General features: G+C 30.2%; 3 protein-coding genes and 1 long non-coding RNA gene across 7 annotated transcripts in view; 3 read left to right on the top strand and 1 right to left on the bottom strand.

The window, feature by feature from the left end:
* Window positions 1-5,921: 5,921 nt before the first annotated feature.
* On the top strand, window positions 5,922-10,063 carry SsRbeta (signal sequence receptor beta). Its single transcript, XM_015521430.2, has 4 exons — window positions 5,922-6,188; window positions 9,025-9,178; window positions 9,255-9,569; window positions 9,862-10,063. The coding sequence occupies exons 2-4, from the start codon at window positions 9,026-9,028 to the stop codon at window positions 9,988-9,990; spliced, it is 597 nt and encodes a 198-aa protein (XP_015376916.1). The 5' UTR covers window positions 5,922-6,188; window position 9,025; the 3' UTR covers window positions 9,991-10,063.
* LOC107171187 (maternal embryonic leucine zipper kinase-like) lies at window positions 6,195-9,018 on the top strand. Its single transcript, XM_015521423.2, has one exon. The coding sequence runs from the start codon at window positions 6,416-6,418 to the stop codon at window positions 8,060-8,062; it is 1,647 nt and encodes a 548-aa protein (XP_015376909.2). The 5' UTR covers window positions 6,195-6,415; the 3' UTR covers window positions 8,063-9,018.
* A 3,365-nt stretch (window positions 10,064-13,428) lies between the features above and the next one.
* Window positions 13,429-14,754, top strand: LOC149058776 (uncharacterized). The gene is made up of 3 exons (XR_016190182.1): window positions 13,429-13,676; window positions 14,188-14,395; window positions 14,466-14,754. It is a non-coding gene; the product is annotated as an uncharacterized LOC149058776 (long non-coding RNA).
* LOC107170975 (uncharacterized) overlaps window positions 13,718-18,437 on the bottom strand; it is a 50,287-nt gene continuing 45,567 nt past the window's right edge. For all 4 annotated transcript variants that reach the window (XM_015521204.2, XM_089219031.1, XM_015521211.2 and 1 more), the window contains 2 exons: window positions 14,215-14,381; window positions 13,718-14,082 (listed from right to left, as the gene is read on the bottom strand). In XM_015521204.2, the coding sequence (XP_015376690.1) occupies window positions 14,218-14,381 (164 nt within the window). In that variant the 3' untranslated portion in view covers window positions 13,718-14,082; window positions 14,215-14,217. The remainder of the gene's footprint in view (window positions 14,083-14,214; window positions 14,382-18,437) is intronic.

The following is an 18,437-nucleotide window of genomic DNA, read 5'->3' as shown; positions in this document are numbered from 1 at the left end:
TTAGAACTTTCAGGTAAAATATTAAAAATTATAATTATCTTTAAATTTCTAAACATTTAATGTTTACCTGGATAATATTTTTAAAAAAATTGATCGCACTTGGAACTTGGTCATGAAGATTAAGTATATCAATAACGTTAAAAACCAGAGAGATAACGAAAGAGAAGTTGGAATTGATAAAAACGACAGTTTAATATGGTTAATATTTCAAGTGTCATTATTGTTATTAGTTTTTGAACTCATAAATTAATTTTGCGTAAAAATTACCATTTATTTGTTTTTCGGGATTTTCGACCTCTGAATAATACTAACTAGATTTACTTTTCTATCAGAAAAGATATTGATGACTAGAATTGAAGCATTTTTATCATCCCAAATGTTGATAACAGTCGTAAAAACACTCATAATTGTTAAATCAATTCACTACGCTCAGAATCTAAAAAATTAAAATAAATAAGTCAATTATTTTAAAATATTTATAAATAGCTTAAGAATTATTTTGTCTTGAAAAACTAAAATATATTTTTAGTGGAAAATTCAAGTACTTACCCTATTATTCATTTTTTAATTTTTTGATAGGGAAACTGGCGGAAACTAAAAAACAAATATTATAATATAACTAATACATATATTGCTCCTATGAGAGTCTTGTCCTTTGTTTTTGAACAATTAGTTTATACATGAGAGACTACCGTAACTTGTCTACTAAAAGCACATTAATGTTGTCCGTTGTATTCTTCGTTCCCCGTTGAATACTAGGTACTGTTTCTCCTACAAGTTATTTTTAATCTAAATTAAATTCAAACTTTTTAAAATTACATTAAAAAAATATGTATAAATATATACAATAATTATTGAACTATTATAGTTATAAAGTGGCATAAAAATAAATAAAAATAATAAACACATTTCACATGTATTAAATGTATTTCTTTTTCAAATAATAACTTTTATCTACTTGTTAAAGAATTTAAAAATACATGTAAAATAAACAATTGATTTATCAACCATCTATATAAGCAAATCTTGTAAATTTTTCACAAAAATTAATATGAAATAAAATGATATTACATAGGTATATATTGAATAATATAATTATTATATCAATAAACTCATTATGTTGTTATACTAGTTATACAATAATAAAATCACAAGACTAATTTGTTTGATATTATTACTTATTTTCAGATAATTAAAAATGCTCAGTTTTATTATTATTTATTCATAGATATTTCTTAAAATGAATATTCAGACAATTAAAATAAGTATGGGTCTCAAATTAAAGTCAAATCATTTTTGATCTACACCTTTTTTTCCATAAGATCAAATTATAAATTTGTTCGTTTTATTTTAAAGGGAACTAAACATTCTAAACTTCTAAACTATTAAAATGATATTTAATAAAATAAATACATTTTTTATATACAACAAATTTAGAGGAATTAGGCCGATTTCATTATAATTTTCTTTAATAGAACCAAACTGATCTATCTTATCAAAACAAATATGAACTCTGTTTTGTAAATAATTTAGTGTCTTAAGTGTATTTTCAGTAGCATCATCCCATATAATTATAGGTAGGTAACCCATATTATTTTAGTATACTAGTGTAGACAGATATAGTCAGGTAAACACAATTTTCATATTACCTGTGGAAATAATATAGTTATAATTATAATCAATAAATTACTTCTTAAGCACTTTTCGACATGTGATACTTACCATATTATTACATGACAATCCAATCTCATATTACACTATTACAGTCTAAATCTACGGTGGAGTACGATTGCGCGCGTTTTACCTTTTTGGGCATACGATTGCGCGCGGTGCCGGAATAACAAAGAACATGCTTTTGACTATTCAAAAGCGTACGATTGCGCGTAAAATTGGATGCGACGTTGCCAATTAATTATTAAAATTTAAAATTATTATTATAATTAAAAAAAATGTTAAAAAAATTTGTTATTTGTCGTATATCATGTTGTTATTGTATTTATTTCTAATAACATTTTAAACGTGACATCACGTGTCAATGAATCAGTCAAAAATAGTATAAAAAGTTACAGATGGTACAAATAGTTACAAAAAATAACAGATACTTTATATTCACACTTAGTCTACCTAAAAAGTTCGGATATTTACCATGCATTAACCTTTACCATAATCTGTATATTTGGCAACATTGCTTAGAAGCAAAAATAATTTAGCACGCGCAATCGTACATCTAAAAAGGTACCGTTGATAAGGACCGCGCGCAATCGTATTGCAGCCTAAATTTAAGTATTTAAATTTTGTTTCTAGGTATATTATTTTTATTATAATTGTTGTAGGTAATACCTGAATTATTATACTCATTGCAGGCTGTTATTTCCTTATATGGATTACTAATATTGACATATTGTGTACCATTAGGTAATAAATACGCTTTTATCAAAATGAATCGTTATTATTTTTTTTGATTAAGTTTTTGTGTGAATTAATTTAAATCAGAACTCGCATTAGTATAGCTATGCACTTAAACACTAAATTCCAATAGATGAAATAATTTAAAGTTTTTTATAACTAGTAATTTATAATAAATAATAAGTAATAGATCAGTACCTACTAACTACTAAGTAGTAATAGTAAAAGTAATAATAATTAATAAGTATAGTATCTACTATATTACGTTTTAATTAAATGCAATATTATTTTATGGGCATTTTAATATATTATACTATGCGTATAATATAGTTTACGATTATATAGTCATGACTCATGACTAATATTTTTCGTTACAAATTTAGTTAATACGATACTACAGCATATTATAATATAATAAAAATAATTCATATATACAATCATTTTTATTGAAAACATTTCTTCACTTACAAAGAAATAGGATTTTATCGTAAATTATTTTCTAATTTCAATGTTTATTCTCATGTAACTACATAAAGCACACGACGCTCTCTATAGGCACTGAGTATATCCTTCTCTCTCTTTTTCTCTTCGACTCTGTTAAAGATTTATGACGTTTATATTATACATATTCATGCACAAGCAGCGGCACAAAAGGATCATTTCATTTGGTCTTGTTTGCATCCACTTGACTAAACGATTATATCAGTTGTCGGGAACTAATATGCTCGGTATAACATAAACAATATAATTTGAATAACGCAAATCTCAGCGTTTAAATATTTTCAAAACTATCATACTGTATATTTCAACAAGAAAAAAGTATTATTTATCATAAATCTCTTTACACAGATTAGATATTCACTAACGCGATTACGATAATATTTTATTTTCATAAAACCTAATCGCCTTTTATTGGTTCGAGTTTTAAGACATCGACAAACAATATTACGATTTATTTTTTTGGAAACAAAATATATTTTTATGTATTAAATACTATACTGTGTAAAAGCGCAAATGAAGTGCATCACGAAGACATGACAAATACATTCGAACGTGATGTTCGCAAAAAACAAGTTACGAGTATTGCGTACACTGCGTACAATATGTAATATGCATCATTTATAAATGATACATTAATATATAAAATACACCCGTAATATATTGTTATTATTATGTGTATTAGTGTATAAGCTAACCTATATGGTGAGACGTACAGTGTTTATTGGTAGTAAGTTAGGCATACACGTGCTGCATATAATATGTATAATATATCTACAACCTACATAAGGTTACATAAATGTTATTTTTTATTTTTTTAAATTGTGTTTGTATTTGAACCCACGACAAGTCTTTGCATGGTTGTATATAATATGTATCACGTACGATGTGATTTCGTACACAAAATTACGAAAACGATTTAAATCTCACGCGCACTTTCTTTGCACGCCGCGGTTCGGACCAGTGACCGACAATCGTGTCCGTCGTTCGAGGAGCTGATCTCGCGCGCGCCCTCCTTATTTCGGACCGTCTTCGTCGGAGTCCTCGCATTCCGAATACATCGCGAGCATTTCACTATTACAATATAATAATAATGTGCATATGAGTTATATGTTGTATGAGAGGAGAGAGATCTTGAAAATTAGTCCCCAAAACATAGCTATTAATTTATAGTTCAATACTTGATAGTTGATTCCTATTATATTATTATTATAATTATTAAAAACCTAGTTTATAAAATTATGAAACATTCGGTTTCAAGAAGAACATTCAATATATTTTAATTTATAATTTATAAGTACTTAGGTCTATATAGGAAAGGTGTAGTCTCCTTAGTTAAAATAATTTAGATGATTATTAACCATAGTCATTAGGTATTTTCAATTAAACGGCTACATCGAACAGGGTAAATTAAAATAATAATTTATAGGATAATATTCTAATATAATAAAATAGTTGAACATTTATCAACTGCAATGATTAATTTTTGAAACACTAACTGTTGTATATACTTTATGGCCGTGTTTAGAGTAATAATTTTCGTATATCAAATCAAGAACAATATCCGATCTACAAAGATATTCGAATGCTTCATAAATCATAATATGATATTAGGAACTAAAATTAAATAAATATATTTATCAACTATTATTACAATTTTTCTCTTACGAAATGTGTTTTTGTAAATATTGTTTAAAAATTATAAATTAAAGTTTGTAGCCTGTATTAGGTCCTATATTTTATTCACATATAATTCAAATAAATTCTGTGAGAAGCTGATTGCGCAGCTACGACTACTCGTATTGCCGATATGGTTATACTCGTAAACATGCTTATGGTACTATGGTAGGCTGGAAGATAGATAATAATATTATTTTTATCTTGATACATGTGAGAAAGTAACCTCGATAATTTCTCACAGCCGTAATACGGTCACCACCGTTTAGAGTTCTTCTCGACCAAAACTATTTACGCATCGTCTGCAGATTTGTGCAATTACTGCACTTCTGCAATGTGTCAGCACAACGAAATTCAGACAAAATGAATCTTTTGTATATTATGTAGAAATAATGTCAAACCCAAAGCTGTTTTAAAATTTTCCGGGATTAGTAATAAACTAGTGCAGGAATCGGTTATAACAGATATATATATATCATTTTTAAGCTTTTTGACCTAACTAATACAATTTTATTTATAGGAAAAAAAACTAATAAAATTGAAACTGAAAATGTCAGTAAACAGCTTAAAAATTAAAACAAGTCAAAATATTTTGAAAATTTTATCAAGAATTGGAAAAGATAAAATAAACATTTGGTGTAAATTTCAAGTATCTACAGTTATTCATTTTTTAATTACAACAAATTAGGAAAATCGTTCCATGAGAAATCGAGTGAATATCCAATAATGTAAAAATTTGAATTTCAAACACTCATAAAAATGTAATATGACTTTCCAGTAAAATGTTTTTTTGTAAAGGTAATCGTATAAGGAATGTCAGTTAATGTGTTTCGTAAAATAAATATATTGAGTTATTAATTATACATTTTTCTAGTTTATAATATTGTTTTCGGTGAATTTAAATTCCCGTTCCACGCGGGTGATGCCATCAAACGTGCATGAACGCAGACAAAGTTGTAGTTGAAAATTATTATTTGACATGTTCAGTCTTGATTTTTATCACGTTAAATGGGTTATGCTAATGCCATCTACCCGCGGTATACAGTACTGATGAATGATGATAGTTGATGTATGCATTGAAAAATGAAAATCTACGAATCTACGATGGAAATTCTATTAATCATGTTTCGGGCCGTCTGTCCAGACGTGGATAATGGAATTCGACAAAAACAGTGATGGACGTGAAATTTTACGACGAAAATGACAGCTGATGAAGTTATGACACCCCGTTCATGGTACACGCACTGGGTACGTGTTGTTATCACTCGTCACGCCGCAGCTGACGCCAACGCCACCACCACCGCGGTGGTGCATTGTCATAACGGACATTTTTGTTTACGTGTCCCCGGTCCGGTGACGTGAACGGTTTGAAAAGTTAACAACAAAGCGGTTAGGCAACGAAAGCAAAATCCGTCACTCCGTCGTCCCAGATTTTGGCCATGCACCGTTAACACTTGGTTACTTAACACTAAAAATTAAAATTCGCGACTGTTGGCCAGTCTCGAACTCGTCTCGTAATCCGTTTTAATTTCGTTCGCTACGTATTTTATTATATAGGTATACGATATAATATATTTTAACTAACGTATACAATAACAACATCATAGGTAAGTCGTCGTTTTATTCACGTATTAACCATCCAGAATAGGGTTAGGTACTTCCCCCGTTTCGTTTTTGCTTGCCTAACCGCCGTATTGCCGTATGTTGTGTTGTCTTTGGTTGTCGTCGAGCTTGTATCCGTGTCGCAAATGACTTGAAGCGAAAAGCGTATGTTTGTTGGTGTGCCTGTAGTAAGTACGCTGTTCGTGGGTTACCCGTCCGTCACGCGGGTGTCATGTCGAGGTACCCGACGCTGCGCAGTTGCGGCTACGAGCTGGACCGGACTATCGGTACCGGTGGCTTCGGCAAAGTCAAACTGGCCACGCACACTTTGACGGGCGAAAAGGTGGCCATCAAGATCATGGACAAGACCAAGCTGGGCAAAGACCTGCCGCGCGTCAAGCTCGAGATCAGCGCGCTTAAGAACCTATCGCATCCCAACATTTGCAAGCTCTATCAGGTGATCGAGACCGAGTCGCACTGCTATGTTGTCATGGAGTACTGTTCGGGTGGTGAGTTGTTCGATCACATTGTAGAGAAAAGCCGTCTCAGCGAAATGGAGTCGCGCATGTTCTTCAGGCAAATCATATCAGCCGTATCGTATTTGCACAACAATGGTTATGCGCACCGTGACCTCAAGCCGGAGAACGTGCTCTTAGACAGGGAGCAGAATTTGAAAATAATTGATTTTGGTCTGTGCGCAAAACCACAAGGTGGCATGGACAGTTTGCTGTTGACCTCTTGTGGATCGCCCACTTATGCTGCGCCAGAACTCATTCAAGGAGTCAAGTACCATGGCTCAGAAGTAGATATCTGGAGCATGGGCGTAATATTATACGCGTTGTTGTGTGGATGTTTACCATTTGAAAGTGACAATATTGATGAACTTTTCAAAAAAATATTACGAGGAAAATACGTAGAACCGGGTTGGCTGTCGTCGGGTAGTAAACGTTTGCTGAGACGTATGCTTTGTGTAGACCCATTGAAGCGTATACGAATCAGTGAGTTAATTAATGACCCATGGGTTAGACTAGGATTTGGTTGTCCACCGTCTACTAAAACTCATGACATTGATCGATGCAAAGACATGGAATGTCTTGAAGCAATTAGTCAACATTGTGATATTGATAAGGAAATTATTTGGTCCCGTATTTCAAAGTGGCAGTATGACGGTGAAACTGCTACTTATTTGTTGTTATTAAATAAAAAAAAAAATGGCTCTCCAGTAGTTTTGAAGAAAAAAGAAGTACCTAATCAACAACCAGAACTCATTATAAGAAGGCCAGTTGCTCTACATACTCCAGGCCAAGAAAACAGAAGGGTAATCGGTCGTGCTGTTCGAAGAAAAATAGATGAAGTGACACCTACTATACCTGCTAAAATCAAAAGAAATACTAATGTTGAAACTCCACAAGCACAACCACAATGTTCATCAAATTTAAGTAGTCCTGCTGGTAAAATATTTTCAGGATTAGACCGTGTCAGGAAAGCATTGACACCTAGGCGTCGTATTACAACGCCAACAAAAAAACAACCGGAAATTTTAGATATCAAAAAAGACTTATGTAATATATCAACTACGGTTTGTAAGGATCCAGAAAAGGTGATGAATCAATTGGAAAAAGCATTGGCTATGAAAAATGTTATTTGCTCAAGAAAAGGTTTTGTGCTTAGGGGCAAATTAAAGAGTGATATAGCTGATAAAGAAAAATTGAAATTATCTTTTGAATTAGAAATTTGTTTGGTGCCCTCAATGAACAAAGAAAATGTGCCGGTTGTTGCCATTAAACGAAAGCGACTTAAGGGTGACTCTTGGATGTATAAAAAAATATGCGAGGAGATTCTTAATTTTACTGGAAAGTGTGAAACTATTCCAGAATGAAACTTTATTGGTTTTTGACTATTTTATTATCTTGAAATTATTATCTGGAATTGGTTGTATTAAAATTTAAATATAGTGATAGGTTAAGATACAATAATAATTACCTAGTATACCCTGCAGTATTATTAATTTAATTTGATTATTTCAAAATGACAAAATGAGTAATATATTAAAAGGTATAGATTTTTCTTTATGTATTATATCTTTTTTATTTGTTGTTGTCTTGACCGCTTATTATTACATACACCTATGTTTATAATAAATCTTAAGGCATAATATGTTTTACTTTAATGGTGATTAAATATGTTTGAACTTCTCTTCAGTCACCTAACTATGCTTCAACTTTTTTCTTTTGCTTTGTCTTAAATTATTATAAATTAATTGTTTTTTTCCAACATTTAATAAGTATACTATGTTAAATAATTAATTTATATATTATACTAAATGATGATCAAAAATATAATATCTTCTATAGATTTAAGTTATTTATTTAAGTTTGATATACTCTGTAGCTTTGTTATAATTAATTATATTAAAATACACATCTGAATTCCATTAACAAAAAATCATCTTGTGTATATATTTTTTTAAACTAATTAAAAAATAGCCTTCTAATCCTCTAATCATATACTTTATATTTATACAGTAAATGTATATACAAAATATATGAGTAATTACTCATACTTAACAAATATGTAAAGTTGTATGCATGTTGTGTATATAATAAAATAGTTGTTCAGAATACCGATAGAAGTTATACAGAAATCATCTTAAGAATAAATTGATAAATTATATAAATCTTAGCATTATTTAAATTGAAATGATTTGTTATCATTGAAAACTTGATTGTATTTTAGAGGAGTTTGGTGTTATGTTAGGTGATAGTTTTTTTTTATACACTTATTTTACTGTATTGCAGATTTTGATATTAGAAAAATAATGATTAATATTTTTATTTGCAGGATGTATTCATTAAAGTCATTTGTAGTTGTAGCACTAATTTGCACTTCTTTAACCGTATTCAGCCAAAATGCTGATAGTCAACAAGCCCGGTTATTAGTATCCAAACAAGTTCTCAATAAATTACTAGTTCAAGACTCAGATATCTTAGTTAAAGTAATTATACTTATATAAATATCTTTTCCGTTTTTTACTTTGGTACAATTATAAAATCCTATTTATTTAAATTTAGTATACCATTTACAATGTGGGAAATATACCAGCGACAAATGTTGTATTACAAGACTCAGGATTTCCTGAAGAAGCATTTGCCACAGTCAAAGGAAATTTGAATATTCGTTTTAACAGAATTCCATCTGGTGCAAATGTTACTCATGCTGTCGTCATCAAACCTCTTACGTATGGGCGGTTCAACTTCACAGCTGCAGTGGTACAATACAAATCATCAGAAGGTGCTGAAGAGCCACAATTCGCAATAAGCAGTGAACCCGGTGAAGGATACATCATCAGTTATGCTGAATACGACAAGAAATTCTCCCCTCATTTGGTAAATAAAATATATTATAAGGGTGTTATTTTTTTTTGTCTAGTTAAAAATATGAATATCTAAAAGTAAGAATTAAATTCAGAATTATACTTTATTTAAACAATAGTATATAATATATAATAATATAGATACTTAATAAAATAATATATTATATTTCTTTTTTTGAGATATTAAGATTTGAAAAATATTCATTTCTGAATTTGAATAATAATGTAGTTTAAATATTATTAGTAGAATAATATGCTATTGTTTGTTTATGTTCTATAATTATAATTTGTTTTTATTGTTTCAGCTTGATTGGTTTGTATTTGCAATAATGACTCTGCCAGCTGTGGTAGGACCGTTCATGTTATGGTGGGTTAGCAAGAGCAAGTATGAGTTAATTTTGAAACAAAAACGTGAAAAAGTGTCTAAAGATTAAAATGAAGAACTTTTGTACAATTAACATTAAGGATTCTTTAGTTTAATTTTATTTAATATATGTATTTTTTATATGTATCTACTTATAAAATACCTTGATCATTTCCTAAAAAGCTAATTAGATATTTTTGTCAAAACTAATATAAAATCCACTACAGTTTTAGTATACCAAACAAATTTATCAAATTTTCATATTGAAAATACACGATCTCTATCTGTTTTTCATTAAGTAATATCAATATCTATTTTATATATTGCCAAAAATGTTATATATATATATATAACACCACAATTTTATTTTATATCATGTAGTTACATTTTGTATGTATATCAAATAACAATTTTGCTCTAAATTTGTTTATAACTAATATTAATTTTTTTAATATTAAGATAATTGTTTTTTGTACTCATTAAAAGTAGGTGTCGTTGGATGACTATATTTAATATACAAATTTATTTTTGTGTGTTGTGTTCATTTGAATTTATCTTCTGAATAATATTATTAAATTTAGATTTTGTTGAAATTTTACAATAAAATATAGTGTTTTTTTTTTTTAATTGAGTAAAATACACTACTTTGTATTCTTTAATTAGATTCACTTTATCTATTGCTACAAGGTGTACATTTTTTATGTTAACAATAATGAAAATGGTTTCAAAAATAAATTATATAACTGTGGATGTTTTTAATTTTAATATTATTATTAAAAATAAATACTGTTATGATAGAAAGATGTATGACAAAATACAAAAAATGAAGACTTAGTTTTAATAGGTTTTTATGTACAAAATCATAAGAGCTATTCATTGTGTGATGTAAAAGAATTTATCTATTTTCCGTCAAAAGAATTTAATTTGCACCATTTATTATCGTTAAATAGATCTTCATTTTTTATTTGTAGTTCCAAAGGTTAGGTTAGGTATTAACGTATAATACTTAAAAATACACTTCAGTTGTTAAATCAACATGTAATAGTCAATACATATATTCATTGTTCCATTTAGGATGTAAAATATATACATCAAAATATTCAAAATCAATTTGATTTTTGATTGAAAATGTGTTTTAAACTTTTAAAGTTTGAAAAATATAATATTGCATAAATTTAAACCATTTCAAAATAATAATTTTAATCGTATTTATGTGCATAGTGCATACCCAATCATTGTAACCTTATATTATACTTATATATAATATGGAGTATTTGTCGGAATTTAAGCAGTAATGACTAATGACTGCCTAGCTTTCTCTATGTAAAAATGTGTTTAAATAACAATCTTCATATAACGATTAATAGAGGGAAAAACGTAACGGCATAGGTGCATATTGTGTACACTAAGTACTGACTACTTAGTTGCCTTTTGAAGTTAAAAGTTTGTGACGAAGAGTGTAGGTACTAACACGCGGTAATTACACAATTTTATACTTTCATTTAGCATTTTGCAGTTGATGAAATTGTTAAGAATCCCCTGGACAGATCGAGTGTCAAATAATAAAATCATATAGGATAATAGAAAATAAATAAACCGAGGAAAGAAGAAAGGATTGGATAAGATGAATAATACATGTAGCTAACATTTATTATTGAAAGCAAGAGGAAGACCGTACGGCAGTCATGAAGAAAGTTATGTTGGAATATTAGTAAAGGACCTTGTATAGAGAATTGAAAGAAGTTTCTATGATTAAATAAGACTGATTTCTTCCAGTATTCTCTACAGATTAAAAAGAAAAACCGTTTAAATTGTTAAACGTTAAGGTAGCCAGGTAGGTATATTATGTTTAAAATTGCTATTCCTCTGACTCGATATCGTTTACTTACGGGATGGGTTCGAAAAAAGCTCAGCGAGCGTTGCAGAGTAGGTCTATGGTGCCAAAATTTGATTTTATTTATAATTTGGACTCGGGTTTTAGTCCTACTTGGCTTTACTTGGATTTGGCAGCTACCTAATAGGAATAGCTGTTGGCCGTCATTAGGAAAGTGGTGTAAGCACTCGTGATTGCATATTCACGACGCCGCAACACGATTGTATATTATTTTGCTGGTACGATTGAAACAGTTGACTAACATTCGTAATAACAATTAATTAGTTACCGGTAAGACGAAAAAACTAAAAAGTCGTAGTGACTGCGTGCACTGGTGGCTGCTGTGGTATACTGCCCATCGAGTTCAATATTATTAATTCCATATTAAGTCGACATTACATTTTTCAATAAGATGTTTGGGTATACACTGTAAATATATGTAGGTATACTATTTTAAAATTGTCAAGTGGTGTTGATATAAGTCCATTTCAAGTACGGTTCTATAGATATAGATTATTTTTCCCTAAACACTGCTATAAATTATAATAAAACGCTAAATATTGCTTCAAAAATCTACCTATCCATCCAAACCATTTGCCTCATTTACGATAGCTGAATGCGTTCATATGTTGGTTATCTTGAACAGAAAAAAAGACGAAAATTTTTACCAGTATAACAATTAGTATTTAGTAGTATCAGCTCTCACATAACAAAAAGTTTAAAATGCCTAACACTAGTATACTCATTTATATTGGTAATTTATTATACGCGTGTGGATATAGCTAGTTGCTATACATCGTTTGAGCCGTTTTCATCGGTGCAAATTGATGGTCAGAAGGTAAACCTCAATGATCTCTAAAACGAATGAAGAAATTATTTTAATATTCTCCTTTATAAATACTGCTGAGTGCTGATAGAAAAGTAGGTACCTACTTAAAAATACTGCAGTATACGACAAGAACAATATATATATATATATATATTTTTTTTTAATAAAGATAGTAAGAGTTTTAACTAAATTATGTACCCATTTTTTTTATTATCGGCTGGCATTATTTAAAAAAGATTATAAACAATACTCAGGAAGAGGACCACCTATCGTGACGATAGAGGATATTAATATATATTATATCAATTAAGCGTCATCGTCAACTATGTTAATTGGCATTTTGTAGGGGGTTAATTCAGGAACACGTGTATGCGATATGTGTGTTCATCATCGAATACCCGCCACTCGGGTGGTCCTAGATGGGAGCTAGTGACGTTGGGCGATGCTTGACCGAATCACACGCATTATAGTGACTGTGGCCAACCACCGCACCACACCAGGTAAAATATACAAAATATTTTTGTAACAATGGAATTTTGCAATAATGTGATGACTTTTTTTTTAATCTCATTTAAATATCTTAAGTTTTTAGCAAATTTATCTAACATCCGCCTACGTGAATACCTACTATTTATTGGGCCTGTATTATAATACACTTATTACGTATAACATTATTATATTATGTTATATTGCGATAATAAAATTATTACTGTAAACTAATTATGCATTTATATATTTTTACACTAGTAAACAACTAACAGTTTTACGATCTCTAATCAGTATAATACTATAATTTAGTACTTTAATGAATAGGTACTGATTATTGACGTGGGAACGTCATAATAATAATGTGCCATATTATAATATTGTATTGAATATTTTTTAAATTATAATATGTCACAGCGTCGAAGAGCGGTGATTTTGCAGTGGCCTTAACCCGAAGATCGAGGCTGATTTGGCGTATATAGCGCTGATTATAGTATTTTACAAATTATTTCAGATACATACTATTTATGTAATGCGTTGCAGTCTGCAGATCATGTTCACTGTCCAGGTATTTTAAAAATATATTATCTATAATATACCAAATCAATATCAAATGTTTGTAAATATTTTATTTATACACTGGTAACAGACATTACATATTATATACCTAATATGTATACAGACACGCAGTAATAATATATTATATACATAGGGTGGGTTACCGTTATTTGCTCTTTTTTCACATAAGTACGCATAATATATTATAGACTTATAGTTAGTGTGGAAAAACGAGAAATCGCGGTGGGCAACCTGTATAAAATGTAAAAATGAGAAATTAATAATAATTATTGGTTAAACGATCAAAACATTACATAAAACTCGGAATAAAATTATAGGTACAGGTACAAAACTTAATGATATAGTAATAATAATAACACCATCCATTGAAATGAGAATCTCGATAAGTATTCTTCCTGAAATCATAAAAAAAAACGTGTAGATTTCAAAAAAATAGTTGTATTGCCGTTTATAAATAAGCACCTATAAACTACTTTGTATATACAGGCAATATTTTTTAGAACGGCGACAGGAGACTACGTGCTTACTTTTCAAGGACTTCGCATCGACTTCACCGATTCCCGAGTTCTTTTTGGAATCCTCCTACCGATGTGCAACGCCATTTCTCCCAGTTTAATCTCTTTGAATACAGCTATCGCTTCGCGATGACTTAATCCGTGCAACGGCTTGTTGTTGACGGCCAGGATTTCATCACCTGAAACATTATTGGTATTATCAAAAACCGTTTTTTTAATTTTAAGATGCATGATAAATAATAATTTATAATATAATATTGTAGTGTTTGACGTTTGTGTTTAAGACTTAAGAGAACGGCCCGCACTCTATCAAACAGAGAAGTGTTTTATCACTCAACATGGGGGGAGGGGGCTAATTGAGGACCAAGAATTTACATAGTTGTATTTTAAATCTATTTAAAATTGTATTAACATAATATGTTTTTACTAATATGTAAATCATTTTTTTTTTATCATGTATCAATTTTCATCTGAAAGTATTAAATAATTATAAGATAGTATTAACAAAAATTAACTGTTTATTAAAAAAAAAAAATCATATTACATAATTAATTCCAAGTTTCTTTTTTAAACTTATTATGAAAATCGTTCATTGATATTATTATCTGTTGGGGCCATATTCTTCAATGAAGATATTTTATAATAATTGTTAATAGGTGTATCATAATACTTGTCTAAGAAAAATAAATAGCTTAGTTCTAAGTGGGGGGGTTAATGTCGCCACAGCCCCTCCTTTAAACCTGTCACTGCTACCAACAGGACAATAGCCATAACAGTGAAATTGAATCAACTCAAAACTAATTTTTCGATAGATTCGCAACATAAGTTTGTATTATAATACAATTGATTTGGAATTTCATAAAACATCGGCAAGATGTTTATCTCAAATCATCTCATTAAATAAGACGTTTGAACTTTTGAAGTAATGAAGTGTATACATAAATTATATAGGTATAGTATTGTAGTAAATTAGGTTTATTTTGTTAATCGAAACATACGACGACAAATTTCGATATTTTATAATTTCGACAAATTATTCACACGGTATATTCGGTACAAGGTAAATAAGTACACTTTCAAAATGTACAATATTATGTTGTATTATATTGATACTATGAATAATTGTAACATAAATATATAAGTAATAAATAAACAAATCTACAGGTAGGCACCATAATAGGTACTTGGTTTTTATAATACTAATTTAAAAAAATGCATATTACTCAGTATTTCTTTTTTATAAAAGAAAAATCAATGAATCATAAATAAATAAATATGTTTTTGTTTTTAAGTGCCTAACTTTGACAGCAAAAACCTTATGAAAAATCAGCCGGACACAAAAAAATCTCACATCCAGCCTGAATTTGATTTTATTGATTTGCATAGCGATAAACAAAAAGTCACGATAATCGGCTTGAAAAAAGTTGTACCAAGCCCATAAGCATATTATCTATGTTAAAAAAAATGGAAGATATCTGCAAGAATTTGATACCCATTTGAAACTATTGTATAAACTATTGTTGCTCGGGAAACGGGTACTTACAGAATTTCGTTCTACAAAGATTTGCGTTGAAAACACGGTGTCTAAAGATTGATCTGAAATCGGATGGAAAAGCTCAACCCTCTCACTCGTCGAAATCTCAACCCCATTACGACTGATTTGTCCCTCCGTCGGTCCCGCCACCTATACCATTGTTGTATAATAATATTATTATACATTGCACCACGACGACGGTTCGGTTGCATAACTGCAGTTTACCGGGCGTACATAATGCGCGAATTGTGGGCACACGGTTTCGACGTAGTTCTACGTTATGATCGTTATTATTACTATTATATTGTTCCCGCGCACGGGTAGTTAATTTAACGAGTGTGGATTAGACCGATCGAATTACGAATGATGTCCGGTAACGGGACCGCCGCCGATTGATTACACGACCGACCGAGTGCGTACTGTACACGTGTACAAAGTAATAGTATAATGATATATTATAATATCGTAGTAATTCATCGTGTGCTGCGCTTCCTAATTTGTCCTATACATTTTGCGATCGCCAGTAGCGGTTCGTGCGTTTTAATTAACATCTCTCGCGCTCTACAACCCACATAATATTATTATTATCATAATTATTTATTACTGCACGACACTATATTATGTCGTTTTGGGGCGTACACGGTCGTACGTTTTGCCATTATTATTTGTTATTATATTATGTACACTATTACGTATTATGTGTATACGCGCATCCGGTTTTCGGAACGATCGGAAATAAATCGCCGGTCGCGCGAACCGCGAACGACGATTTTTACGTAAAGACTTGCATGACCGCGCAAGTCTGTTGCAGGATGATGCAGTTCAGCCGGATGCGGATTCGGCCGGGTGATTCGATGAAAATTAAAAACTACCCTCTCTTATTCGGTGTAATTTTCAATAAGTACCTACGCGTGCATGTTTCTCTGGAAAAGACGTGTAATCGAAAATAATTATTATTGTTATAATACGCTGGCGGGATGGTTGCGTATATTATTATGTTATACCTACCTACTAAATATTATGTAACAATAATATATAGGGTTTGTCATGGGCGGAAAACCGTTTTGTAGGTATGTACTATTATGATCACATTAAAGTATATTTTTTTTTACGTCGTAGTTTAATCGATTCGTGGAAAAAAAAAGTCGAGAATAATAAACGCGGGAGCTGTTATCGAGCTTCAGACGGCTGCAATATAATGTATACGGTATATACGTATACGCGATATACGCCCGTCGTAAACTATTGTGTAATAATAATATAATATATTATGCTCGTACAACACACGGCAATATAATATGTAATCGTTGTTGTTTAATGTTCAACAGTGGCTAGCCGTGATGGGGGCGAGCTTTGGCCATTTGAACGGGAAACAGTCTCGTTCGATTTTTTTCTCTCGCGGTTACGGGTGACGATGATTTTTTTATCGTTTTCAACTGTTAAGACCGTCCATTATACGCACCCAGTACACTGTAATATACACCCTGAAACTCGTCATTCGTAGTCGAGCTCGTGGAATATATTATAATATTATTGAACGGGATCCGATGAGTGATGCGGATCGGAGGTTTGAGACGATGCTGAAGAAATCAGGTGTAGATTATATTATTTTATACAATATGCTATTATATCTTAAAAGTTTCTTCGAAATAAATGGCAAACAATAAGCCGTGCAGGTATTCATTTTCTTCTAAATATCGAAAATGGCAAACATAACTGCACTAGTTCTCGCGTACGTCCCGATCATATTATTAAATATTATATTGTATTTAATATCTATATATTATACGCGATAGGCGTAAATATTATTTTTAATTTTTTAATTTTTTTATTATTAACATAAAGGCTTCAATTACAAAGATTATTAGCCTAATAATAATAACAAAATGTTAAAGTTTTACAATATGAAAGTTGATATTATCATATTATTATAGGAATACAATGTAAAAAATTATAATATTTACAGTTTTTTGTTTAAATCTTTAATTTTTAATTTAATTTTGGGTGGTTCGCCACGTTTCTTCTCGTTTGTTCGTTTTAAACTAACACGCGGGAAAACGGGAAATCGCTGCGGTGGTGAAAAACTCTTCCGTTTATAATAATAATAATATATAGGTCCATTGCCGGAAAATAATCCCCAGAAAAAAAATTACTAACATTCAATTCACTAATTAAGTTTTAAATGTTATATTATTTAAACATTACAAATTGAATTACACTCAATTTTTTACGGTATATGTTATAATAAAAATAATTTTAAAAAATGCTTGTATAAAAAAAAATTTTAAATACAAATTATAAATTCAATCACATTTCATCCTTATATTATGTCCTAGATAGGAATAATACATCAACACTTAACTCTGCCCTAGTAAGTTGTTCGCATAGATTTTTTAGCCGAATTTGCGTTATATGTCCTTTATGTGATCGTTTGTAAGTTAATTGCCCAATTTCGCTTAATGTTAATTTAGCTTATCGAGCCCCCACCTCGTTTTTCATAAAATTTTTATTATTTTCCATATCGATGGATTTGTATGCCCAACCAAATGACTAAACCTATTATTCCATTCCTCACACACGTTATTGGTAAGTAATGGTTTTTTCGCTGTTAGCCATAGGTACCTATTAGATGAAGTAAAAATATTACTTATACAATATTTATATCGTAAATGAATACCATCGTAACTTTATTTTTTGGGCT

The sequence above is a fragment of the Diuraphis noxia genome, unplaced genomic scaffold (genome assembly GCF_037042655.1).
Source record: "Diuraphis noxia isolate RWA-SAM2 unplaced genomic scaffold, SU_Dnox_SAM2 contig0002, whole genome shotgun sequence".
Taxonomy (NCBI): domain Eukaryota; kingdom Metazoa; phylum Arthropoda; class Insecta; order Hemiptera; family Aphididae; genus Diuraphis; species Diuraphis noxia.
Note: the sequence above shows the minus strand (reverse complement) of the source record. Positions and strands in the feature narration are given on the sequence as shown.